This window comes from Anastrepha obliqua, chromosome 1 (genome assembly GCF_027943255.1).
Source record: "Anastrepha obliqua isolate idAnaObli1 chromosome 1, idAnaObli1_1.0, whole genome shotgun sequence".
NCBI lineage: Eukaryota > Metazoa > Arthropoda > Insecta > Diptera > Tephritidae > Anastrepha > Anastrepha obliqua.
The window spans coordinates 23,501,088-23,526,624 of record NC_072892.1 but is presented as its reverse complement, the minus strand read 5'-3'; the positions used below and the strand labels follow the sequence as shown (position 1 = coordinate 23,526,624).

The 25,537-nt window shown below is 34.4% G+C and overlaps 4 protein-coding genes across 4 annotated transcripts; 2 read left to right on the top strand and 2 right to left on the bottom strand.

Annotated features, from left to right (window-relative positions):
• The first annotated feature begins 280 nt into the window (after nucleotides 1-280).
• On the top strand, nucleotides 281-1,679 carry LOC129247578 (serendipity locus protein delta-like). Its single transcript, XM_054886758.1, has one exon. It carries the CDS (start codon nucleotides 430-432, stop codon nucleotides 1,657-1,659), a length of 1,230 nt encoding a protein of 409 aa, XP_054742733.1. The 5' UTR covers nucleotides 281-429; the 3' UTR covers nucleotides 1,660-1,679.
• Nucleotides 1,680-2,470: 791 nt separating this feature from the next.
• LOC129235603 (serendipity locus protein delta-like) lies at nucleotides 2,471-4,599 on the bottom strand. The gene has a single exon (XM_054869524.1). It carries the CDS (start codon nucleotides 4,510-4,512, stop codon nucleotides 3,187-3,189), a length of 1,326 nt encoding a protein of 441 aa, XP_054725499.1. The 5' UTR covers nucleotides 4,513-4,599; the 3' UTR covers nucleotides 2,471-3,186.
• A 1,096-nt stretch (nucleotides 4,600-5,695) lies between these two features.
• Nucleotides 5,696-15,264, top strand: LOC129237308 (succinate--CoA ligase [ADP-forming] subunit beta, mitochondrial). Its single transcript, XM_054872003.1, has 9 exons — nucleotides 5,696-5,785; nucleotides 5,876-5,947; nucleotides 6,212-6,315; nucleotides 8,870-9,022; nucleotides 9,111-9,273; nucleotides 9,341-9,605; nucleotides 13,811-14,235; nucleotides 14,300-14,469; nucleotides 15,066-15,264. The coding sequence occupies exons 2-9, from the start codon at nucleotides 5,882-5,884 to the stop codon at nucleotides 15,187-15,189; spliced, it is 1,470 nt and encodes a 489-aa protein (XP_054727978.1). The 5' UTR covers nucleotides 5,696-5,785; nucleotides 5,876-5,881; the 3' UTR covers nucleotides 15,190-15,264.
• A 25-nt stretch (nucleotides 15,265-15,289) lies between these two features.
• On the bottom strand, nucleotides 15,290-20,760 carry LOC129237245 (beta-catenin-like protein 1). The gene is made up of 5 exons (XM_054871885.1): nucleotides 20,625-20,760; nucleotides 20,001-20,553; nucleotides 19,066-19,934; nucleotides 17,631-17,826; nucleotides 15,290-15,417 (listed from the first exon to the last, which is right to left on the bottom strand). Exons 1-5 carry the CDS (start codon nucleotides 20,652-20,654, stop codon nucleotides 15,329-15,331), a joined length of 1,737 nt encoding a protein of 578 aa, XP_054727860.1. The 5' UTR covers nucleotides 20,655-20,760; the 3' UTR covers nucleotides 15,290-15,328.
• Nucleotides 20,761-25,537: the final 4,777 nt, after the last annotated feature.

The following is a 25,537-nucleotide window of genomic DNA, read 5'->3' as shown; positions in this document are numbered from 1 at the left end:
AATGCGTAATTTAAATAATGCAAAACTATCGCTTCATATACCCACCTACTACTTTTGCTGAAAACCGTAAAGATTTAGTTTTGATTAGGTCTTCGTTTTTTACTCCTTTTTCTCATTTAAAGTGCTCAGACACTAAATATAGTTTTATTTTATTTATTTATTTACTAGTAATGTAACTATAAATATTATAATTAAAAGGTACTCATCTCAAAATTATATTATTTTAGCAGCCGGTTGTCCATGCGATATCTCGCAACTGTTTCGATTAATTCCCACTAATAAATAAATCGATGAATCGTTTGCATGTTGTCTGTACATAATAATTGCGAATTTGTTGTGACAAAATAATTTGTTTAATTTAAGATATATAAAAATTTCTAATGTACACTTAACAACAACGAAAGATCTATACAGTTATTCATGTGAATCATGCGTTGTCAACTATGTCAAATAGCAGTTGGTGGATTTGATGAACTGGAGGATATAAACAAAAAAACTCCTTTCTCTAGAAAGTCTATCCGCGCAATTATAACTTATTTAGCGAAAACAGCTAAACCCGCTATAGATGTGCCATGGAGTGGTGACACCTATGCCAACATATGTAAAATTTGTGTTAATGACATCTTAATTTATGACGAGTATATGGTAAAACTATTAGAAGTACAGAAACGGATTATTTCGTCTTTGCGAAATCCGCCGATAAATGAAGAATACCTTGTGATTCAATCATTAGACGAATCTATGAGCAATGTTGATTTAAAAATTGAAAAGGTTGAAATAAGTGTCGAAGCTAATATTGAATCAAGTGATTGCGGTAATGATGATGGAAATAACTCTTCGCTTGAAGATAACGAAATAAAAGAAACTGATGTAAATTACAATGAAGATTTTGAAAACGTCGAAGATTTGGAAGATTTAAGTGAATTAGATGAAATTGTTGAGGAATCTACCCCAAACAATCGGCGATGCAATGTTCCGGTAAATTGTCACGTATGTAACAAAATTTTTAAAAATAAAACTCAGCGACGTCGCCATGTAAACGTTGTACATAAGCCCACTAAACAAATTTGGAAATGTGAAATTTGCGGAATTACCACGAAGGATGAAGAATACTTAGAATTGCATAAGAATATTCATGAAGGAAAATCAGATTTAGAGTGTCGATACTGCAACAAACGGTATACCCGAAAAATCAATGTTATACGGCATATGCACAAGCATTGGGACAAAAAGAAATTTCAGTGCGAAAGATGTGGTTTAAGATTCTCCGAGAGGCCAATTTATTATAACCACAGATTGCAACATGAAGCAGAGGAAGACCCCCTTATTTGTGAAGTGTGTAATCAATCGTTCAAAACTCGGCGCACGTATAGGAACCATTTGTGGGTGCATCGTGAAGATCGACCACGTTATAGCTGTGAAATTTGTGGCAAGACTTTTGTTGAAAAATATACACTTAAAGTGCATCTGAGGTGCCATAATGAAAAAGAGGAAGAACGTAGTACTGGACGTCGGAAAATCATAAATGAACCACGGCAGGAGGAAAAAACCTTTGAATGTGTCATATGTGGCGAGCAATTTTCCTCTAAAGATTTATGTGATCAACACATGAAAGTTCAACACGATGTAATTTTGAGAGCGGAAAATATTTTTATGTAAAATAAATTTATAAGCTCATGATAAAATATGTGTTCACTTATTTGAGATATGGATTTTCAAATGCACATTATTTAGGAATCATCGAGTTAATAATGCACTAATGTAATGTAGGTAAACAATTCTTTTATAGCAAGTCTACTTCCATTACAAAACCGAAGTGGATTGTGGAGAATAACAGGCGCACCAGCATTGACTGCAAGCATATATGGTGGCATTCCTGGTAAGTCAAAGGAATTCAAAAGTTCGATGAGATAGGCAATGATTTCATCCTCATTCCCAACATCAATCGTTTGGCATATGTATGTAAGTATGTATTTACGGTAAATTTTGCATATCAAAAAGTTGTGTATAAAAAATTGATATAATAAACACGTTTTTTTCTACATCAAGTAAAAGGGGTGTTCATTTACAGTAATATTGCGAACCTGTTACTTTTTGGATGATTTTTTAATGGCTGATACTCCACTGGTCAACTGCCGCAATATTGTAGCAGGTATTTCGCGCCGAACGTGTTATTTTAAATTATGGACTAATAACTTCGTTTGATTTGAATTTAACTTTGCGCTAAAAACTTTCCTATGTAGGTCTCATCCACTTGAGGATCTCATGGACCAAAGAATGCATTTATGCTCAAATTTTTGTCAAGGTGATGCTGCTATAAAATGAGTGTAATATGCTACTAAAAACGATATTCCAAACATGCAATGATTCTAACTACTCTGGCAAAGGGCTGGTTAGGGTCAATCTAGTTAAGTGCAAGACTTAGTCATTCAGGAATTCCCTGACCTCAACCCCATTCAAAAATATGATATTAAATTTTTCTTCTCCTTTTTAATGTTACGAAAATATCTTTATTTGAACATAAATTAACATAATTCGTCTAACACGTAATTTTTATGTACATCAAACTGGCTAGTACACTTTGTATTAATACGGTAGTACGCATATTTGAAGTTTACATATTCACATGAGGCAGAATCAAGACGGAATAAAAAAAAAAAATACTCTTACTACGATTAGGCGTATTACGTTCAGAACGGCTTAGGGATACTTATACAATAACAGTACGACGTCCAGCTAAATTGCTTTTAACAAAATCTACGTACGGAAAAATTGTTTAAGTCGGAATAACATGCATGCCCTTAAGATTGACGTCTAATAAGAACCAATTAATCCAATGGCTGATAGCTTACATGTGCCACTAGTTCTAACACTCACAGGATACTAAAAAAATTTGTATACTTTATCATTCGATAGTTTCTGCCGTTTCCGCTCTAGTATAATTTTTTTGTAATTAGTAGTTTGGGCGTAAAACTAAATATAAATTGCTTTTAAAATGTTATAATAGTCAATATTAACTACATATGTGATCTCTTATGTACATACATACATATGTACGATGTTATAAATACATGTTTAAGGTAAACTAATTATTATTTTATAAAACAAAAATTGCATTTCTATAATTCAGAATTATACTTAAATGAACTTAAAGCTGGTACTAGACATGTGTGTATGTGAAAATGCTTACAATGTACTTGTGTGAACATATTTTAGATGGTAATCTAAGTTTGCCTGGGCACTAAACATTTGTCCGCATATATGACACGCTTTCTTGGCGTCGTCTTCTACCACATCGAATTCAGAAAAATTGTTGATCGTTAAAGACTTAAGTATAACGTCATGCTCTTTTTCCATATGCTTGTTTAAATGATCCTTTACTGAAAATATTTGGTCACAAATTATACAATTGAACTTTATTTCTTGAGATTGAGCTTTCGTTGGGGTATACGTAGATTCATCGTTATCTCGTGCCGCATTTTGCACCTGTTGTTGTGATTGTGCTGTTTCATTAGATTCAACTGCTTCAGGATGTGTACGTTTGTGAACTTTAAGTGTATATTTCTCTGTAAACGTTTTAGAGCAGTATTCACAATTGTAACGCGGACGATCCTCTCGGTGCGTTATCATATGATGGCGATATGTGCGCTTTGTCTTAAATACTTGCGAACAAACTTCGCACTGTAACGGTTGCTCTTCAGCTTCATGTTGTAATTTGTGGTTGTACAAAACAGTTGTTTGTGAAAAACAAAGGCCACACTTATCGCATTGATATTTTTTCGAATTGTAATGCACTTCCATATGTCGGATAGTGCTAATTTTTGTAGTAAACTCTTTATCACAAAACCGACATTGGTTTTCATTTCGTCCTTCGTGTGTATTCATATGTAACATGACGTAGTCTTCGTTTCGATGGCTGTAACTACACAATTCGCAACTGAATTTTTTATGAGCATTGGATACGTGTTTTTTTAAACCCGATTTAGTATGAAATTTCATCGCACAAAAGTCGCACTTAATCTTGATTGAACGGCTTCTGCGATTATTACTACCTGAACTTCTAGATTGGCCTTCAGCGGTTTCTCCCATAACATCCTCTATGGTTTGCGCGATTTCTGAATCTGATATCTGTGCATCGTCAAAAAAATGATCGTCAGTGAGATCGTCCAGCGCACTCACATCGGGTTCGATCTCATTTTCAAAATCGGAATCAAATCCCGTCACAGCTTTTTCAATTAAATCCAAAAGAATGCGTTGTTTCTTTAGAGCTTTCATAAGGTAAGTATCGTATTCCACCAGATCGAAATGACATGAAGAGCAAACAGATTCCCCTCGGGCAATGTGTAGTTCTGTATTAGCATGACGCGCCAAATAAGACAATACATCTCTAAAGGACTTCTTTGATGCAGGGCACCTACTACTGTCAACGATATACTGGTCCCGCGTAGATGTGACTTTCCGTCGACACAAAAAACATCTTATTCTAGTAATTTCTGTATGTGCCGTCGCCATTTTAAAATTAGTTTCAGTGTTTATTTAACTCAATTACTTCAATAAATTCTAAATAAAAAATATCTGCAGAAAACTTAATACCACAGCTGTAAGAATATCAACATTATTTTGGAAACGAAACATTGATGGGGGACTTTACTTAAAATCGACTATTGCTTATCGATGATAAATCTGAATTACAGAGCTGTTTGCCCCGTTTTCTTTAATTATTATTAATGATATGAAGAAAATACAAGGAGAAGGAATAGCTAATTTAATATACAGTTGGAGAAAATTCGTATGCAACGTTTACTGAGGTTGCAAAAAATTATGGCAGTAATACACATAGGAAATTCTATACTACATTTTATAATAAGTAAAAGGAGGACAAAACGTTTATGAACACACGCTTTTTTCTATAAAATGAATCCCTATTTAATAATATTTAACAAAAAATTTATTGGAATTATGTTTAAAGACCTGTTTTCTTTGCCGGCATCCATTTCATTTAGTTTTTATTTTGATTTTTCTCCTTATATTTGTAATAATAATTATCAATAACACAGAAAACACAACGTTGTATGTCGAAAAGTATTGTTATTATCTAGGACTATTTTATAATCTCAAATTTTCTATGGGGAATCGCACTTTTTAATCACGGATTTTGAGTAAAGCGTGAAAAAGTAGATCATTTACTTATATGTGAACGTATTATTATAGTGCTTTCTTTTCTCTTTTCAACTCATTATATGGAAACATTATGAAAATATAGGTATATGGTCTATGAACATGTTGCGTTTTCCTATGAGAATGGAACAAAAAAATACCAAACCTCCCCAAATTATATATTTAATAAAATAAAATATATACACCCAACTCCCAACTGTAACCAAATGAATTGAAATATTGTCGATCATTTTTCTCATTGAGCGAGTCGAAGGTATTCACTCTAGTGATCCTTTCTTCGATAAAGAAGTGATCTCCTTTTCCATTAATAATAATAATAAACAATTTTTTTTTCAATTTCTTTGCTGTTGAAAGAAAACTTTTACCAATAGTTATCGCTTGATCTTCCCGTAAACATATACGTTCTCTTATGTGAATACGGCATAATTTTTGAATTGGTAATACCAATTTGGTACAAAAACGATAGATTACATTTTATATATCGTGAGCTTGGTTGTAGCCAATCGTATTACTTGGCAGTACTTTTCAGTGTGACATTTAATTAACTTTTTCTTCGTAGACAATCCACTTGTTTCTCTCAATTTTCGGTGATAGAGAATTTCTGGTGGTGCGAATTAGAAAATAAGTTTTAATATATTTTTCGAACTAGCTATAAAATATACTGATAATTTGTCTATTTTTATTGTAAACAAATTAGTTTAAAATGGCTTCTCTTTTGGCTCGTACGGGTATATTAACCGAAATTGTGAATCCAAGGGTTGGACAAAAGGTATGGTGAAAATTTTAGGAAAATTTTTACATAATTGTTTAGTATGTGGTGTAGTAGTATGATCTTGATTTGAATGCGGAGAAGGGGAGAAACATATTTCGGTGTCTGATTCGCTTAATCACCTGTAGATTAGGGATTTCTTAGCTGTCTGCGGTTTTATCAGTGACGTAATAATTACTATCTAATTTGTTTTAGTTTCAAATAAGCAGTAATAATTAAACATTGGATTCATATGATAATAAAATATGCGTATACTTTGTTTAGATTCTTGCGCTTGCAACCGGTGGAAATCTACAGAAGAGGAACCTTAACGTTCAGGAGCACGTCTCTTATACTCTACTTAATGAAGCTGGAATTCCAACGCCAAAGTAAGTTAATATATAATACATATATGTATAATTGGCGCGTGCATTCTATGTTAGATATTTGGCTGAACTAATATGTGGTGTGATGTCCTAATAATGGGATGCTATCATAAACAAATTAACATACCCAAAATGATTTGTTTAGTTCCTGAGAGAGAATTTAGCCGGGTTTTTCTTAAAGTAATTCAAGTTTTAATAAAGTGAATAAGTAATTGTCACATCAGGCGTGCTGTTGCTGCTAAACGTTCCTACGACAGTCAGTTGTTACCGTTACCGAAAAGACCCGGAATTTTATCCGGTCAAGGATTGGAACCCCAGCACATTTATGGAAATTTGAATGCTGCTATAACAACAACTGCTATGTTGGATAAATTCGAGCTAACATATTGAATGTTCTTCTGGCGGTCAGACAACGCATTCTTAAGTACTAAAAGTATTGCAGCTTCTATTCAGACAACCACTAATTGCAGAAGATTGTGTTTGGAGCAGTTGCTTGGCCTCTACATCGGCCAAAGATGTGTAGGCCATACAATCCGTTGTCAAGAACGTAGCAAAGATGTGGCCAATGTTTTCTGAATATTTAATTTTTTTTAATTATATTTTTATTAAGTGATCCGTTCGGAGTCGGCTCGGATCCCTCCATTTGTGGAAAAATATCAAGACGCACACCATAAATTGGAGGAGGAGCTCGGCCAAACACTAAGCGTTAGTTTTTTACAAAAGTTATACAACATTTTTTAAGCGACTTCATTTTCTTATATCTACCGGCAATTGAGGATATAGCTATTTCGAACATTTCGGAAGACCTCTGTACGTGTATTAAAAACTAACTTCATTGTTAAAAAAAAAATTAACTGGTTGCTTTGATCGATAACTCAATTAGCCATCACTCCAAATCAAGAGCGTAACTGAAAATTCTCTCCCAAAGAACGTAAAAAGCGGAAAGGTAATGAACGTAAAATTTGGCTCCCCTCAAGAATTATAGATTTACTAGGTTACCAAAGTTTATTTTTTTGTATTTGTCTGATTATTTATATTTATTTATAGTACATATTGTCCGTGGTTTATTTTCTTCAGTGATCGGTGATAATGAGAACAACGCAATTTTTAAACATTTCATTTAGTTTCTATTGTATTTATTAGTTCACGCTGTGAGAAGACTTTGTACTCTAGTGTTGATTACAATGTTTAATAGCTACGCAATGTACTGTTTAAAAAGTAAATAATCATTTTTGTGTTACCATACTGGTCGTAATTTGAGTAATAGAGGGTTCACCATCGGGTGGTTTTTTGAAATGCTACAATATAAAAATATTTTTCACTGACTTTTGCTCATTTGGAATATTAGAATTTCCGATAAATTATGAGATAGTACCTTCTCTAAATCCCCGGCCATATCTGCAGTGGCTCTTCCCATATCATGAAGAGCTCGGTCCATATTTATATTAAATGCTCCCTTTTAGTTTATCTTCATGATATTGATGTTATATAACAACGACATACAACAAAAACGTAACGGCTGATAACACACCATCGAACAAGTGAACAAAATATCGATTGCTTGACAATCTGTTTCCCATGTTGCGCCCAGAAGTTGATACCAAAACTCAGCCGAGTACATAATCGTAAATTCAAAAAAAAAAAAAAAAGTTATAGTGGCTCTCTCTCTAACTGGAACGCTGCTGGTGATACTTGAGCCAGTAAAACTTATCGGTCACGAAAACATATGATCTGAAAGCATATGACTGAACGTTTTGTAAATAAACAAATTTTGTTTTTTTGCGAAATTTGGTATTTTGTGCACTTTTGGCGTTACACTGGTTAGCAATTTGCAGTTTATACTCAGAAACGATAAAATTTCAACAAAAAACGCGACCATATAAAATATATTTATGATAACTTTTTTGCATAACACAAAAATTTGTAAACTAACTGATATGTATTCTACCGGTTTTTGCAAGTGAAGGCAAGTTTTCCGTTCGTTAACTTTTTTGCTTTTTCTTCTCTTTGAGAGAGAGTTTTGACTTACGCTATTGATTCTGGTTGATAGGTAATTTTGTTATCGAAAATAACTATTAATTCTACATTTCCAAACTCCGCCAATTACCAGAAGCGATAATTTTCTATGTGAACATAGCCGTTGAGATGAGAATCCGCCTCTTTCTGAAATAAACGTACATTAGCATTCACTTTGGAAATAAACTTGCAATATTTCAAAATTTTTTTCATGCGTTAATCAATCCATTTTGTTCCGCGGAGTTCTGAGTTTTCCCACCTTTTTTTAAGCACAAAATAGCTGTCGGTGTTGAAATATTGGGATGTATAAGAAGAAACCTGTAGCTGACCTACCCTTTATGTTCACATATTATTGATATGTACATATATATAGAGGCGTTATGTGCCTCTTATTACGAATGTTTGATAATATTATCATTTGTGTTAGCCGCAAAGTACGTCATATTCTCTGTTATCTAACTAAATCTGTTTTCGCTTAATACTATAGAATTCATTATTCTGAGTCATACATATTGCTCGTTTTTTTTTTTGCATTTCACAGATTCGGCGTCGCAAAGTCCGGTCAAGAAGCGAAGGCGATTGCTGAGAAACTCGAAACCAATAACCTTGTATTAAAAGCGCAAGTTTTGGCTGGTGGTCGTGGTAAAGGTCATTTTAAGAATGGTTTGAAGGGTGGTGTACGTGTAGTAAATACGTAAGTATTTCGGTTACTAACTCCTTAAATTTTTGTTTTCTTATTTAATTTAATTGAATTTTAATTATTTACTTATTTACGGCGACAGACCCAGCGAAGCCCAAGAGATTGCCACCAAAATGGTAAATCAACTTTTGGTTACCAAACAAACTGGTGCAGCTGGTCGTATTTGCAATTCTGTAATGGTAGCAGAGCGTAAATTTCCTCGCCGAGAATTCTACTTTGCCGTTATGATGGAGCGTGCTTTTAATGTTTGTATTTAATTATATACTACTTGGAATAGTAAACTCATAATATAACTTTCTTACATGAAAAAAGGGACCAGTTATAATTGCTTCGTCGCAAGGAGGTGTGAACATTGAGGAGGTTGCTGCCGAGAATCCTGATGCCATTACTTACGAACCTATTGATATTAAGGTTGGCTTGACGCCTGAACAAGCTCGTAAAGTAGTCGAAAAAGTTGGTTTGGGCGAGTTTCAAGAGGATACTGTAAAGATGTTGATGAATATGTATCAGCTGTTCGTAAAGAAGGATGCTTTGCTCATCGAAATCAATCCTTATGCCGAGGATGCCCTTGAAGGATGTAAGTATTTTTTTACTGAAGTAGATAATTTAAAGAATATGCACTTCCTTTTAATTTACTAATATAATCTAATAACTTAAATCAATACTAACAACAATGACTCAAATGTGGCATCATCAATCAATTTCGATATGAAAATCAATGGAATTACTCTGTCATAATTTTTTTTTTGCCAAAATCACTTTATTAAACGCTTTTCTATTGCCACGTCGTCTGCAGGTTCCTGTAAGTAATATTTGTTTAATATAAAATTTATTTTTGGATTTGCAAAGTTGAAATAGTATTAATATTCGCGTAGTTCGTTGTTTATTGCATATATACGTTGTAAAAATATTAGTTAAAGTTACTTGTATTTATTTCTAATTCGAATCATAAATCCAAAAACTTAAATAATTTGTTAGTGCTTTGTTGAATGATACCAAATTAACTCATCGAATGTTTTAATCGGTTGGGAGTTCAATGATTTCTAGTTTCTAAGAAAATGGTTTATATTTCGATCTTCATGAATTTTTTGAAGGAATCGGCATACATACATTGTTTTAAAACCTAACTTTACATTTATATTTCGCTATTACGTTAATTTATGCTCTTGGTTTTAGGACCAATTACCCCTTGTTTGCGCAGGATTGTAGCTCTCAAATGCATTGAATTGAATAAACATTGGGAAAAATATTTAGCACATTTTTTATCCCTTATTCTACATTCATTGCTCAAAATTACCTAATGTTTAATGATGAATGTTTTCGAAGGATGCTTTTTTTTGCTTTTGTTGTAGCAGCAGAAACATTCCCCATACACGTACGGGGATTGCTGCTGGAGTTGTAGTCCTTGGCCGGATATAATTCCGGGTCTTTCCAATAACGTAGGCTGACTGTCGTGGGAACGCCTACGGATGTGTTTAGTAGTACGCTTAAGGCGTAACACAAATTGCAACAATAACAACTTTTATTGTGCGCGTTTGAAAATGCTTTAATTTTTTTATTTAATTCACTTCGACTTTTCAAAGCCAACAGCAAACCGAAACCAAAACCAAGGGACCTGTACTGCCGATTTGTTGTCAAGATAATAGCAGCACAACAACAGTGCGAAGATAAATGCAACTCGACTGTTAATGTGTTGTGACGATCTTTGCAACACAAAAGTGAAGCAACAGCAAGGGGAAATTTACGAATTGCGACTATTGTTTTGCTGTCGCTGAGATTTCTGAACAGTTCTTAACGGTTGCCATGTGTATGGATGTAAACATGTACTCCTGTCTTTCATCACAGAAATAGGCATGCACTTGCAAGGCCTCTAGTTAAATTTACAAGCTAAGAGAGAACTTTTCAAATTCCAATACTAGATTAACTAGACTAATTCGATTAAAGTCAGATATCCCCTTAAGTTTTTCTCTGATTTTCTTTAAATTTAGGTACAGCACACAATCAGTATTATGCTTTATAAGAAAGTAAGATTCCAAAATTTGGTATTTTGGACATAAATCCATAAAACTCTTTTAAAGTTTCCATTGCTTTAAACTTCCCTAGCTAGATTACTTTACTAGTTTAGGTCTTCCATACAAAATAAGCAAATAGCTCAAGCTGTTGGCCAAATAAAAAAGGACTATTATTTCAAATGCGAGCAAATATGTATGTAAAATATTAATAAAAAAAAATAAATAAATAAATAAAAAAATAAATAAAAAAAAAAATTTTTTTAAATTGAAAAATAATGATAAAAAATAAAGAAAAAATGTAAATAAATACGTAGTATATAAAATATGTAAAAAATATGCATCAAGGATCTATTAAGCAAACATGAAAAAAAATAAAAATAACGAAAAAAAAAAATAAATACATACATATGTAATTATCATATGCATATCAAGGATCTATTAAGCATATATAAAAAAAGTTAAAAATAAATAAATATATAAAGAAAAAAAATAAAATAAAATAACCAGAAAAAAAATAACTAAAAAAGGCAAAAACAATAAAAAAAACAAAAATAAAAATAAAAAAATAAAATAGAATGAACAGTAAAAAAATAAATAAATAAATAGAAAAGGCAAAGACAATAAAAAAAAAATTAAAAAATAAGTAAATACGTAATTATATGAATCAAGGATCTATTATGTTATGCAAACATAAAAAAGTTGAAAATAATAATAATAAATATATAAAAAAGTACGTAATTATAGGCATCAGGGATCTATTATGCAATCATATGTATAAAATGTGCTCATTTCTTTACCACATAAGTATTGCCCTACAAATCTGAATAGCATTGTACGGGTTGTTGTTGTTACAGCATAAACATTCTTCATACTTATACGGCGAATGCTGCTGAAGTACGCGTAGATAGAAGATTCTTTCTTACACATTTCCCATTTGATGTTCACTTTGATATTTTCGACAGCTTTATTTCAATTACACAGGCCTGCGAAATTTAACTTTTTTCAGTTTCTAGAATGGCTGAACTTGTTTCTTGTAGTTTTTTATGCGCTGAAAACGAATCTGACCTTCAAAATGCTCCATCACGTCAGGATTTTTGGTAAATGAAGCCTAAAAGGTCAAAAAATGGCCATTTTAGCCATTTTTGATAATTTTGTTTGGGATAGAAAATTTTTTTTTTAATTTTCGACGAAAAGGTCGCATAGTACAACTCTTTAGCTTTACAGCCGATTTTTTTAATTATTGTACGATTTTTAAAAAAAAAGTTATGACATTTTGAAATTAACAGTTTCAGTTACGCCAATAGACGTTATACCCAACGTATACGTAACTGAAACTGTTAATTTCAAAATGTCATAACTTTTTTTTAAAAAATCGTACAATAATTTAAAAAAATGGGTTTTAAAGCTAAAGAGTTGTACTATGCGACCTTTTCGTCGAAAATTGAAAAAAAAAAATTTTCTATCCCAAACAATATTATCAAAAATGGCTAAAATGGCCATTTTTTGACCTTTTAGGCTTCATTTACCAAAAATCCTGACGTGATGGAGCATTTTGAAGGTCAGATTCGTTTTCAGCGCATAAAAAACTACAACTGTGTTATTATAACAATTCTGATCATTTAGAGTAAAGTGTTTGTCAAGCTTTCCCCCAAAACCGCTACAAATCAGATTAGTAATTATTTTTTTTTCATTTCTTCGGTAACTAATCCAATATAGGGTTCAAATAACAGTTGGGTTGCAGCGGTTGGCCACTATGACAGATAACGAGGCGTATAGCCCATTGTGATGACGCTTGGAAAACTTGTCGTTATCTCTGCTAGAAGTAGTGTGAACTTTTTAAAAATTTTAGAAAACCCCTTATTTCCACAGTACTGATATGTTCCAAGTCATTAAAAAATTGTTTACCTAAAATGGTGAATCTATGTCTGTTTAGAGTAGGACAATGGCACAAAAGTTGCGAGGTCGTTGTCGTTGTTGTAGCAGCAAAAATATTCCCCATGCATGTACGAGGAGTGCCTCTGGAGTGACAGTCCTTGGCCGGGTATGTATAGTAAATCCGGGTCGTTCCTGTAACGCAGAACCCACTGTCGGGGGAACGAATAACTTCTGTCGATGCGAGATCATTGTTGTTGTAGCAGTAATACAAGTCCTGTCAGTGTAGTGTATACCACCGGTCGTCTTCGCCTAACTCATCTAAAGGTAGGCCCAGGAAACATGCTGTTTGGACAGGTTGGGTCTAGAGGGAGAGGGGTGTTAGATGAGTGGGTTTTGAGGGGCATATGAAAATGTGAGATGTTAGATGCGAGATCGTCTCTTCCTCTGACTCATTTAGATAGCTTCTGTGTTTGCACGCCCACCCTTGGGTTCTATATCTATATAGTTAGTTATTTATTTGTTGTTGTAGCATTCCCCATACACATACGGGAATGCTGCTGAAGTGACAGTTCTTGGCCGAATATAAATGCGGGCCGTTCTGGTTACGTAGAACCGACTGTCGTGGGAACTTATTTATTTGTAGTGAGGTCACTATTACGAAATGAGATGACTGATATCTATTTTATGTGCTTTTCAATATCTTGGTTCTATTATTTTTCAATACTAATTTGAACAGCTTACACACTTCCAAATTAGCTGTGTGAACAGCAAAATCAAGCTCGCTTTTTTTAGGCAAACAAATTAGTATAAGATTTTCTTACTTTTACATACACACAAACGCGTTTGAACATTTATTAATTAGTTATTATGGCATTATATTCTCTCTTTAAATCAGTTTTCGCATTGGATGCCAAATTCCGTTTTGATGACAATGCTGAATTCCGTCAGAAGGAATTGTTTGCTTTGCGTGATTGGACACAAGAAGATCCCAAAGAAGTAGAGGCGGCCAAATATGATTTGAATTACATTGCTTTGGACGGTACCATTGGTTGCATGGTGAACGGTGCTGGTTTGGCCATGGCCACAATGGATATTATTAAGCTGTATGGCGGTGACCCAGCCAATTTCCTTGATGTTGGTGGCGGTGCCACTGCGCAGGCTGTGAAGGAAGCCTTCAAAATTATTACTGCCGATCCAAAAGTGCACTGCATTTTAGTGAATATTTTCGGTGGTATTATGCGTTGTGATGTTATTGCCGAGGGTATTATTGCTGCTGCCAAAGATTTGAACATGAAAATGCCGATTGTAGTCAGATTGCAGGTAAGATAATAAATAATCTTTTTGCTATTTTATACTTCATACTAAATCTGTTGTATGTCTTCAGGGTACAAATGTGAATGAAGCACGAGAATTGATTCGTCAATCTGGTCTGAGGATAATACCGCGCCACGATTTGGACGAGGCAGCAAATTTGTCGGTGCACTTGGCCCAAATTGTGCATTTGGCACGTGAAATGAACATGGACGTCAGCTTTGAAATTCCTGACAGTGTGAAGTAGATATTTCATATTACTAAAATTATCATAATTCAAACTCGATCAACACAACACGCAAATAGGCACGCAATTTAATTTTATTATTTGATAACACGTACATATAAACCATGTGCAACATGCATTGTACGCTTCAAGCCTGGCTTGATTCACGAAAATTGTTAATCTATGAATTGTTAATAAGTATAAAGAAGTAGATGAGCGAATATGTATTTGTAAATTCACTACGAAATATTTGTATAACTTGCTGCTGAAACTACAAATACGAGAAATACGAGTGCAAGTTTAACACACATGACATGACTCCTTTTGACTTTTTATTTGTTCCAACTTGTTGGGAACTAGTTTTAATTTACCAGCGAGCAAACAGCAACAAATTATAAAATGCCTTATTCGTTATAATTTATTTTATTTTAATCTTCTTTCTTACATTTTATGCTTATTTATTGTTATTCTTAGCAGAGCTTAAACTATGTTGTTAAACAATTAAAACCGAAATCAACTGTTACAAACAACCCTTACACTCTTTACAAAAAATACCATCTGCTTTAAATCGATTGCCGTATTTTTCGCTTTTAAAGAAATATTTCATTATCAGCAAAGGCACGGATCAGAAATGCGGTAGCAATAAACCCAGTGGCAGTGATAAACCCAGTGGCGGTGATAAACCCAGCACTTGTAAACCTAAGAAAAAAAACGTCTGCGACAAAAAGAAAAAATGAGCAAAATTGTTTGTCTGTTCTCCAAATCTTCAGTTAACTATTATTTCTTTACTTGTGTCCACAGAAAATTATAACTAGTTCAATAATGAAAATAAAATGCTGATGATGTAGTTTAAATTTATTAACATTTTTACAAAATTTAAAATCTATCAATCAATGAAACAATATGGGACTGCTCCTGTTCCTTCCAATCGGCATCGCCATCATCACCCAAATTTCCAGCGTATTCTGTAATAAATCAAAGTAGAGGTTTCTTATAGTCAAATACGCATAGATCACATGTATACGATCTTATGAAATAAAGCCTCAAATTATGTATGTTTCCTCACAAATGTTTTTTCTCCTACGGTTGCTACTTTTAAATATGTCTCTTCTCAAAGGGGCGTGGCAATAAAAAAAAATTTTAAATAAGCTAATTTTTGTCTTATCGTAAATATATTGAAAACTGCTGCAGCAATTCAAAACTAATATAATATATGGAGAAATTCTTTACTGAGTTACATATTTGTTTTTTTTTTTTTTTTTTTAAATAACGTTAATACGAAAAACAAAAAAAAAGTTTAATAGCACAATTCTAATATTACTCAGTATTGCCATACATTTTGTGAAAAATTTTTGTTTTTGTTGAAGAAGTTTTTAGTAAGCAAAACGAAAAAATCTATGCTAAAACTTCTAAAGACGCAAAAAATTTTGTTGAAGAGTTCAGCGTGGCCACCATCCAGCCTCCGTAATGGTTTGATGGGGAGTGTTTTGTAAAGGGTTAAAAGCGGGACAAAAGTGCACCAAGAGCATGTCTTAGAAGGCGTGGTGAAGTAATTGAGGAGGACTATTTTCAATGGAGAGCGTTGGATCTTCCAGCAGGATTCCGCTTCAGCCTTATGACAAAAACTACCCAATGGCTAAAAAACAATATTCCTGGCTTCATAGCCGTCTGGAAGTCCAGATCTGAATCCATTGTACTACAGTTTGTGGTCAGAATTGGTGAATAGGGCCTGTCGAAGACGTCACAGAAAATTGGAGTCTCAAACAATCTTTGGTTGAACAGCCGGAAACCGTGCGTGCTGCAATAGCTGAATGGCCTAATCGTTTGAAAGCTCGGTTAAAAGCAAATGGTGACCATCTCGAATGAAATTTTTTTTTTATATTTGCATGACTAAATAATACTAACTTCATTGAAAAAGATATTATAATTTCATGCCTATATTGGACATAACTTGTAACAGAACTTATGGCAGGACTAAGACTGAGTTTTATTGTTTATTTTATCTGCTACCTGGAGCCAGAAGCACAAAACAGAAGGAAGTGCAAAATTCTGTCCGGTTCCCCCTTTAGTAAGTGACGGACGGACGGAAGTTTAGTAAGCGTGGTTTTTATCCGATCTCAAGAATATTTTTGAATGATCTCATTGAGGTGAGGAGCAATATATACATACACCAAGTATGCGACATTTTTTAACTCATTATCGAGATGGTTTGTTTTTTCACTCCACTCGGGAGCATAGGGCCTCGGCAAGACTCTTGCGTTGGTTTCGTTAATCTATTTTTCCTTTCTGGTAGAGTAGGTGATTTACCTGCCGCTATCGAGATGTACTTCCGAATATTTTTTTTTTTTTTGGTTCATTATTTGTTCCAAGTGGGTGTCATTTTGCTTCACTTACAGAACTCACATTTTTTTCGTTTTTGAAAATTACCGTTATATAGAAGATGGGCGTAGTTATTGCCCTATTTCGTTTATACCAACTAGAGAACGATCGAATTTCGATTTCGGTCATGTTCGGTCAAATAATTTCAGTTCGGTTCGACTACGTTTTCGGCCAAAAACGAGTTGAACTTTAGCGGAAAATTTCTTGATATTCTTTGTAGAAAACTTTTATCAACTTTTACATTTTGTAACTTGTTTTGAATACTGCTATTAAAGCTCGTTTCTTTTTAATTTGATTTGAAATGTCATCAGCTTCTCCAGCGAATGCGGCTAGTGAGCAATTGTTCAGTGCCGTAAGTCAGCTCTATATCGGTAGAGGGTGTTGGTAGGAAAGTGAAAGTGCCGATAAGTTAATGTTTTTACATCACGGTAAGAGTGTGGGTTCAGTGTATTTAATTGGGCAAATATAGAGAAAATAACAGTCTGTCTAAGAGCAGCGTGACCACCATAACTTAGAAACTATTTCACCACTTTGATTCTAACCAACTGCGTTGTACTACTATTATTATTGCTAGAGCATTAACAGAGAGCATTCCACAGACTGCATTTATTATATGCAATTTATTCAATAAAATGTATTGTCACTAACCAATAGCAATGAATTTTGCCGGTCACGCTTCTATTAGACAGACTGTATATTTAATTTTTGGGTTTTAAAAGGTAAGTATAGTATTTCAGGAATAATTTTTGTAATACATGACGAGAGTGGCGATGATAGTTTAATATAAATTTGTACAAACCTCGCATCACATTCCTTATAGTTTTCATTGAAGCTCCACGCAAATTTAAAATCTGCACAACGCGTTGTTTTACCGTATCCGCTGTAGCTGATACTTCCAAAATTATATAGTCGATACGCTGAAGAGTAAAAAGACCGCCTGTCAGACGCTTGATGTAATTATTTTCCGTATCCTCATCATCTTCGATTTCAGGATTCTAAATGAAAAGCAATTAAGAGAAGGAAAATAAATATAAATAAAGCCCACAGCAACATGAACACAGCAGGAATCATTATGTTCATATAAGGTGGATTAAAAAGTTCTGATATTTTCCCTAGATATCTTTAGTGTACATGTCATCTTTCGATTTGAAGGTGATATTATTAAAAAAAAATTATTGATTAGACAGTTTCGTGTTTGGTGCAGTTAGTTGTGTGTTAAAGCGCTCCAAAAATGGGTAAAAAAAAAAAAAGGAAATTCTATAAATTCTTCAGTACCAAAGTGGGTTAAAAAAAAGAAAATAAATTCTTCAGTGCCATTGCGTCTAAGGTGAAAAGTCGGGAAACGAGACCAGAAAGGTATATGGTTTTTATGGGCCGTGAACAGTATCGATCTGGTAATATGGAGGCATACGACGAGGTACGCTTTGGTTGATCAATCGTCGAAAATGTAAATAAAGTCATGTTTATGAAGTCTGATCGGCATGTGAGCACTAACTTTACTGCCCAAGAACTGAAGATTAGCCAGAAAACTCTTTGGAACCATTTGTAAAGAACTGGTCTGGAGAAGAACTTCAGGATGATGTGAATTGACGCAAAATAACAGTATTAATGGCCAAGAAGGTTATGTTGTATGTTTGGTGGGATAGGAGGGCGAATAATTCGTCTCACGTCGCGACTGGCCATATCGGAACAGGCTATCAGCCAAAATTGTAGAGTATACGAATGGGAGGCATGCCGTATTCCATCTAACCCCAAGGTTAAAGCTTTTCTGATGGTACACAACTGGTCTAAGAGCCTTGAGGAAATTACATTGCCAAGAATCCCAATAGCAATGATTGAAGTCGTTACTTTTGCCAGAAGGTATGCTACCAAAAGGGTGTAAAAGTTGCGATGATATTATAGTATATACATATGTATATAGCTTTTGAAAAAATGAAGCCATATTTTTCGCAGCCATGAAGGTAAACTTCTGAGCGTATTTCCAATATGCAATAGCTCTTCATAAAATAAATCGATCAGGTGGCATATAATGCCGATCCCATGGCAGTCGGTTCTACGTTACCGGAATGACTCGGATTTTTCCCGACCAAGGGCTGCCGCCCCAGCGAACTAACCCTGTCTAGTGAACAGTATATCACCCTATCACCTCATTGTTAGGACAAAACTATGGTACACAAATTAATTAGAACTTCGCATAAATCCATTAAGGATGGCTACTATTTTTAATAACAAACCTTCTCTTGTTGATCAATTTCCCTGTCAACAGCTTCTACCTTCTCCAAATATTTTAAGTGCAGCTCCAGCAAACGATCTACCTTTTCGTGATCGTTCTCAGTGAATTTTGATAGCAATCTTTGCCGTTGTGCTCCTCTGCAATTTCTAAGCATCGATGCTATTATGGAGCAAACATGTTCCTCGTGTTCATCTGCTGACAAAAGCCTCTGCTTGTTGCGTTTTGGTGTTTTCATAAACAACGGGAAAATTGTACGCAGGCCAAGGATATCGACAAATTTATTACAATTTTCACGACCATCTGGACCAGACATGGCATGGTCGAGCACTTTTAGTGAACCGTTTCGTGACATTTTTTTCTCACGCAACATTAGATTCATAAGTTGTAAGCCTTCACCTTTTAGGAAACGTTCTCTATTATCCTTTGCCATTAAGGCGGAACAAAGGCAATTAAAAAGGTTTTCCATGTATTCTTGCTCCTCTGTAGATGATGGATCATGTCGTTTATAGATGGCTAGCTGTTGCAATAAAACATCGATACCTTCTATTGTGCCAAGCATTAAACGGTTATCGTTATTGGTCTGTATTAGTATGGATAGTATCTCACTGCAGTAGAGCTTATTTGGATCAAAGGGCGATTTTTGTTTCAGCCGCTTTAGGAGCCAAGCGAGTAAGCCCTGAGTTGCCGCTTCATGAACAATGTCGCTGTGCATTTCGGTTAGGTTTTCCACAATTGCCAAGGAGTTGTGTACTCCATCAGCTTCCTCTTTTATTTCTTCGTTCAGGCGCTCCAAGTTTTGTACCAAAAGCGCACAAACCTGTTGTTTACGTAGAGCTTCAATTAATACATCGGCCCCATCACTACTTTCACCTGAAAATATTTCATTCTTTTATTAACGAGAATTACAAAAAGTTTAAGTTTATTCAAACATCTCACCCAATATATCTACGTCGGTGATTTCTTGCAAAAGGTCCACAATTGCCACCGCGATGTCTGTATTAGGATGTGCAAGTAACTCTAATATACTAGGAATACCATGCAGCTCTACCAACACAGGATAAAGGTCCGGCACTGTTGCAACACCTTTTAGCTCTTGTATAACTGAGTGCAGATCAACTTCGGATTCCATAAATTTTTCCGGGTTATCCGGATATTTGATTCTCATTTCCTGATTTTTTAAATTGCGTTTTTCAAAAACGAGCAATAACTTTTTTAACCCCACTTCATCAAGCACATCACCATCCGCATCTTCATTTTCCACATAATTTAAAATATTCATTCGCTCTTCTTCTGTAAGTTCAGGTCCAAAAAATGCATCTAAAGACGGTATATCAGGTTTTACAAAGTCTGCAGATTCCTTTGCCTGCTCTATGCGACGCATCCGTTTTGATTTTTCATCCCTTTTCAACTCCCTGGAAGATCTTTCTTCCGTAGAATTTGCTAAGAAATCATCATCGTCTTCATGAGGCCGCTTTGGGGTTTGTTCCGGCTGTACCACAATAATTACCAGAGGAGAAAATTAATCTTTTTCAGAAATTTAAAATTTGGTGATTTATTTACCTTGAATGAAAGTAGCTCGCCAACATCCATATTTAAATATTATAAAGCAATTACCGGTTAAGAATTCACTAGCGAAAATTATAATATTTACAAAGGTTTTATTTTATTTGGTTCTGCCTTTTGTAATAAGCGTTGCCATCTTAGCCAATAAGGACAGCCTAACCAGATTTCATGAAATAATTACATTCAAAATTACTGAAGCATTCAATGCAGTATTTCCACTCAGCTTACAATCAGTTACCGGTGGAAATAATTATTTGCAACACAGCGCTTTGAATTTCCTTTAAAAGTTATAAAATATTATGTTGAAACAGCAGCTTTACTCAATAAAACCGAGTCACAATGGAGCTACTAAGTAAAATCGCATTCCATAATTTTTTCTTTTATTAACATATCAAATAAATATAATTTACATATCAGAATGTAGTAAATATATTTAAGGAAAAAACAAGCCGGGATACCGAATACCAAATTGTGATGTTAGCGAACTGAAGACCTTTAATTTACCAGAAATACAATAAATCTTGAATTGCCACTAATTGTACTTATAGTGCGTGCGGTAAATCGAGTCAAATATGTCCCCGGAAAATTGCTGCGGTGTGCACTTGGTATTTTTATGCAATTATTTGCACATATAAATAGCAAACATTTTTTTTTAAATCTCTTTTACGCCTAAACTATATTTCTAAGAAGGAAGAAAATTAGTGAAATAAACAAAGGAAGAATAAACTATAGCATGTGGAAACACAAGCGGTATTTAAAGTTTTTAATTAAAAAAATTTAACACGCAGGTAAAAAGATTTGTTTAAGTTCTCTACTGACGTCACTCAATTGTTAAAATTGGCCAAGAATATAGTAGTGGTTTTCGGAAAGTGCTACTACACAGAAAACACAGGATTGTATGTGAAAAAGTATGGTTATTATCTAGGATTATTTTACAATCTCAGATTTTCAGAGAGAAATTTTGTATGGGAAATCTCGAATTGGGAGTTAAGCACGGAAAATTAGATCATCCACTTATATGTGAACGTATTATTACCTGAAGCATACTGATTAGGAACATGTAGAACATAATTTTCAAAAGACTGTTTTATGAAGTAAAAGTTTTTCTTGGAATGTATGAATTTCACAAAATTTAATTTACGATCAGTTTGTTTTACATAGTTGAGGGGCTAAATTTGGATATTCCATGAAACAAAGTGGTGAATACATTTTAGTAAAGATATGCCTCCTAAATGTATGCTTTAACATTTATAATGAATTAAAGAAGAATGTTAAGTAGCGGCTTAAAAATAATTGGTGCTTGGAATTTCGCATTTATTGCATTTATTGCATTCGAGTATTCAGTTTTATAGTCCATTGAGTTTTGTTAACGAATGTTCAAACATTTTTTTTATATGGAGGAAAGCTCAATACCGTCAGCAGAAAAAATTGTTATAACAAAATTCAATAGACTACAAAACTGCATACACAATTTTTCCAAAAATTCTGATTACAAACTTTGAAATTTTGAAGAAAATTCGCCGAATTTTCTATAATTTTTTTTGTTAATTTTGTTTGAAACTTTTCATTATATGCTCTTTGTTGTAGTATAAATTATAGTTTTATAAGAAAATAATTGAGATTAAAAAATAAATAATAAAATAGTCAAAACTTCATAATATGTTGTGTACACTTTCTTTGGACGCTGACTGTATATATTTTATTATATTATTTATTTATATTTGTTCAGTTTTTATTTGATTGTGTCTTGTCTTAAAATGATTTGAAATGGATTTCTTATGTTTTGTTTCTTGCATGTAAAGAATACAATAATGAAACATGAAAGTAAAAAAAGAATTTGTATAGATTTTGCATTTTTTTTTGTTATCATATATTCTCATATGAAATCCGCACCATTTTCGTACGGCGAGGCTAAATTTTTTTGTGAAACAACGCGTCATCACTACCTAACCCTAATATATTTGGTTGTGTGGCGGACTTACAATCCGCAGCCATGCACAGTAATTGCACTAATATTTTATACAAATCACATTATTTGCTCATTAGATCGTACCGAAAAAAATGTTTGCCAAACATCTGCGGCTACACTATTTTTGCGAGGTATTTTCGAAATTGGTTTTTTTGTTAACCGAACGTAGGGGTCGCCTTTTGACATTTTTCCTCATGACTTTGGCATTTTCAATCGCATTTTAAATTATGATACATCGAAGTTTTTGTAACGAGGAGACAACTTTGTTTCTTTCACATTTCATTGGTACCCCGTTCTTCAAGGTAGCGCAAAATGAGTCACTTTATCGGAAGATTTATAATTTTTGCAAATAGCGTCGTATGCCAATTACATTTGACACTAAAATGCTGCAGTATACAAACAGACGAGCAATTTTTAAGCACATTTTCGATTGTTTGAGCTCCAATTTCATGAATGGCAACTTTGATTTCGTGTTTTAAAGCATCAATCGTCTCTGGATGGTTTGCATAGCATTTGTCCTTAACGGCTCCCCACAAAAAATAGTCCAATGGGCTTAAATCACAGCTCCGATGCGGCCATTTGATATCGGAATTCAAAAACGGTAGCCAAAAGTTCGAGTGTAACTTTGGCAGTGTGACAAGTTGCACCGTCCTGTTGAAACCAAATGTCGTCCATGTCATCCTCTTCAATTTTTGGAAACAACTCGTTGAGCATGTCACGGTAACGCTCGCCATTTACTGTAACCGCTCATTTTCGAAAAAAAATGGCCCGATGATGCCGCCAGACCAAAAACCGCACCAAACAGTGAGTCGTTATGGATGCATTTGCTTGTGTACGGATTTGGATTTGGATTTGGACGTAGCCACCGATGTGAAAATCAGAAAAGAAGAAGAAGACTCACTACTTTGGAAATAGGTTTTCAATATTTCCCAATTTTGTTCAAGCGTATAGCGTCCCTTTTCGTAAATGTCAAACCTTTAAGTAAATTATGAACACATTTGACATGTCATTTGTGTTACCATTCTCAAAAAAATAGGTGGTTCAAAAAGCAAACACTATATGGCTACCACCCTAACGTACAACCTTAATAGCAGTAAATTAAAGCTTGCCAAAAAATTGTTAAACGTTTTTCGGATCGAAGGCAGTTTACATTTTTTTTTTCGCCGAACGAAATATTCAGATGCGGTCGAAAGGGATGGTCAACATTCCTCGACGAATTTCGATCGTACAAATCGCCGTTTTTAAATTTACATATCTCGGCGTACTAATAAGTAACGACAACAGCATGCAGGACTGTATATCTGACAAGATAATTCCGCCGAATCGTGTATACTACGCTAACAAAAATCCCCTGAAATTAAGACATCTCTCACGTTGGTGCAAACTCGCTTTTTATAAATTACTCATTCGACCCGTGTTGACCTACGGCGCAGAAATTTAGAGCATGAATCTTGTAAACGAGGAGCGCCTAAGAATATTAGAGCGCAAAATATTGCGAAAGTATTTGGCCGAATATGCGAAGAAGAAGGACACAATAAGGAGTCTCTGCAAAGGCGAAGATATTGTAAGATTTATCAAGTTGCCACGCATCAGATGGGCAGGTCATACAATCCTTTTTGCTCAAGACATGACAGAAACGCGACAGACCAAAAACAACCTCGTGGCATAACGTCACCAAGGACTTGAAAAAATTAGGCGTCAAAAACTGGAAATCTCTAGCGGTGGACCGTGCTGAATAGAGGAAGACTGCTAAGGCAGCTAAAGTCCACCACGGGCTGTAACGTTAATAGATGATGATGATAATCGCCTCTTGGCTTGTGGAATATTTGTTGATCACATTAAGGTGTACAATACTAGTGAGCAACCAATCGACTCTTTTTTGATATAGTTTATCGGAGAGTATGATTACACTTGAAACCATTTGTAAATTTTCGAAATATGGATGTCGCAAAAGCCTTTTGGATGGCCTCTACGGGCGCAAAACGTTTTCCTTTCATGGCTAAATGCCATTTTCCGAATAGGGAGCCATATCAGGCGAATACGGTGAGTGATTGATGGTTGAAATGCGATTAGTCCAAAAATCAGTCACAAGAGTGGATCGATGAGATGATGCATATCAAGCAATAAGCGCCAGCTTCCCCCTTCGCGGTATTCAGAGCGAATTCGACGAATCCGATGCAACAAACGCTTCAAAACGCCAAGATAGAAAATTGCATTGGCACGAACTCCTTGTGGACAATTCACTTGGAATCGTAACAGGTGGCGCAAAATTAATCAATTATGGAAAGTTTTATAATATTTGCAAATATCGTTCTACAGCAATCATATGTATTTGACACTTGTGAGCTAGACAGCTGCAGCATACAAACAGACAAGCAATGGAGTACGTAAGGTTCAAAATAAAGATTTCCGTCATTCAAAATAATTTTTTTTTAGTAAAAAGTTGAATGGGTAATTTTGCGCCACCCGATTAATTTTGCGCCACCCTTTAGAAACAAATGAGCATCGACTTGATTTTTGACTTCTCCAAACGCGATTTTTTGGGTGGTGGGACCTTCCATTCGGCACTTTGACAATTAGTTTCAGGTTCATGTTGGAAACACAATATTTCATCACAAGTTACAATGTTGCAAAGGAAGTTCTCGTCTTTTCTCGCCTCTTTAATGAGGTCTTTCGAATGTTGAATTCTGAGCAATTTTTGGTCCTCGATTAACTTGTGCTGAGTGAAACGTGCACAGACCTTTCGTGAGCCCAAATGTTTAGTTAAAATGCGATAAATCGATTTTTTTGAGATATTCAACTCCGATTCCATGAATTTCAATGATGATTTCGGTTCATTTTTGATAAATTTAAGAACAATTTCGATGGAGTTTTCGGTGATTAATGATTTTGAGCGGCCCGTATGTTCATTGACATTTATGTCCTCACAACCACCTCTAAA

What these genes read in the sequence shown, in the direction of transcription:
- LOC129247578 (XM_054886758.1), top strand. Translation starts at nt 430, where the DNA reads ATGCGTTGTCAACTATGTCAAATAGCAGTTGGTGGATTTGATGAACTG.
- LOC129237245 (XM_054871885.1), bottom strand. Translation starts at nt 20,654, where the DNA reads ATGGATGTTGGCGAGCTACTTTCATTCAAG. An exon ending in GCGAGCTACTTTCATTCAAG is followed by an intron (nt 20,554 to 20,624) that starts GTAAATAAATCA and finishes ATTGTGGTACAG; the next exon opens with CCGGAACAAACCCCAAAGCG. An exon ending in AAATTGATCAACAAGAGAAG is followed by an intron (nt 17,827 to 19,065) that starts GTTTGTTATTAA and finishes CTTTTCATTTAG; the next exon opens with AATCCTGAAATCGAAGATGA.
- LOC129235603 (XM_054869524.1), bottom strand. Translation starts at nt 4,512, where the DNA reads ATGGCGACGGCACATACAGAAATTACTAGAATAAGATGTTTTTTGTGT.
- LOC129237308 (XM_054872003.1), top strand. Translation starts at nt 5,882, where the DNA reads ATGGCTTCTCTTTTGGCTCGTACGGGTATATTAACCGAAATTGTGAAT. An exon ending in GCTGGAATTCCAACGCCAAA is followed by an intron (nt 6,316 to 8,869) that starts GTAAGTTAATAT and finishes TGCATTTCACAG; the next exon opens with ATTCGGCGTCGCAAAGTCCG. An exon ending in CGAGGATGCCCTTGAAGGAT is followed by an intron (nt 9,606 to 13,810) that starts GTAAGTATTTTT and finishes TCTTTAAATCAG; the next exon opens with TTTTCGCATTGGATGCCAAA.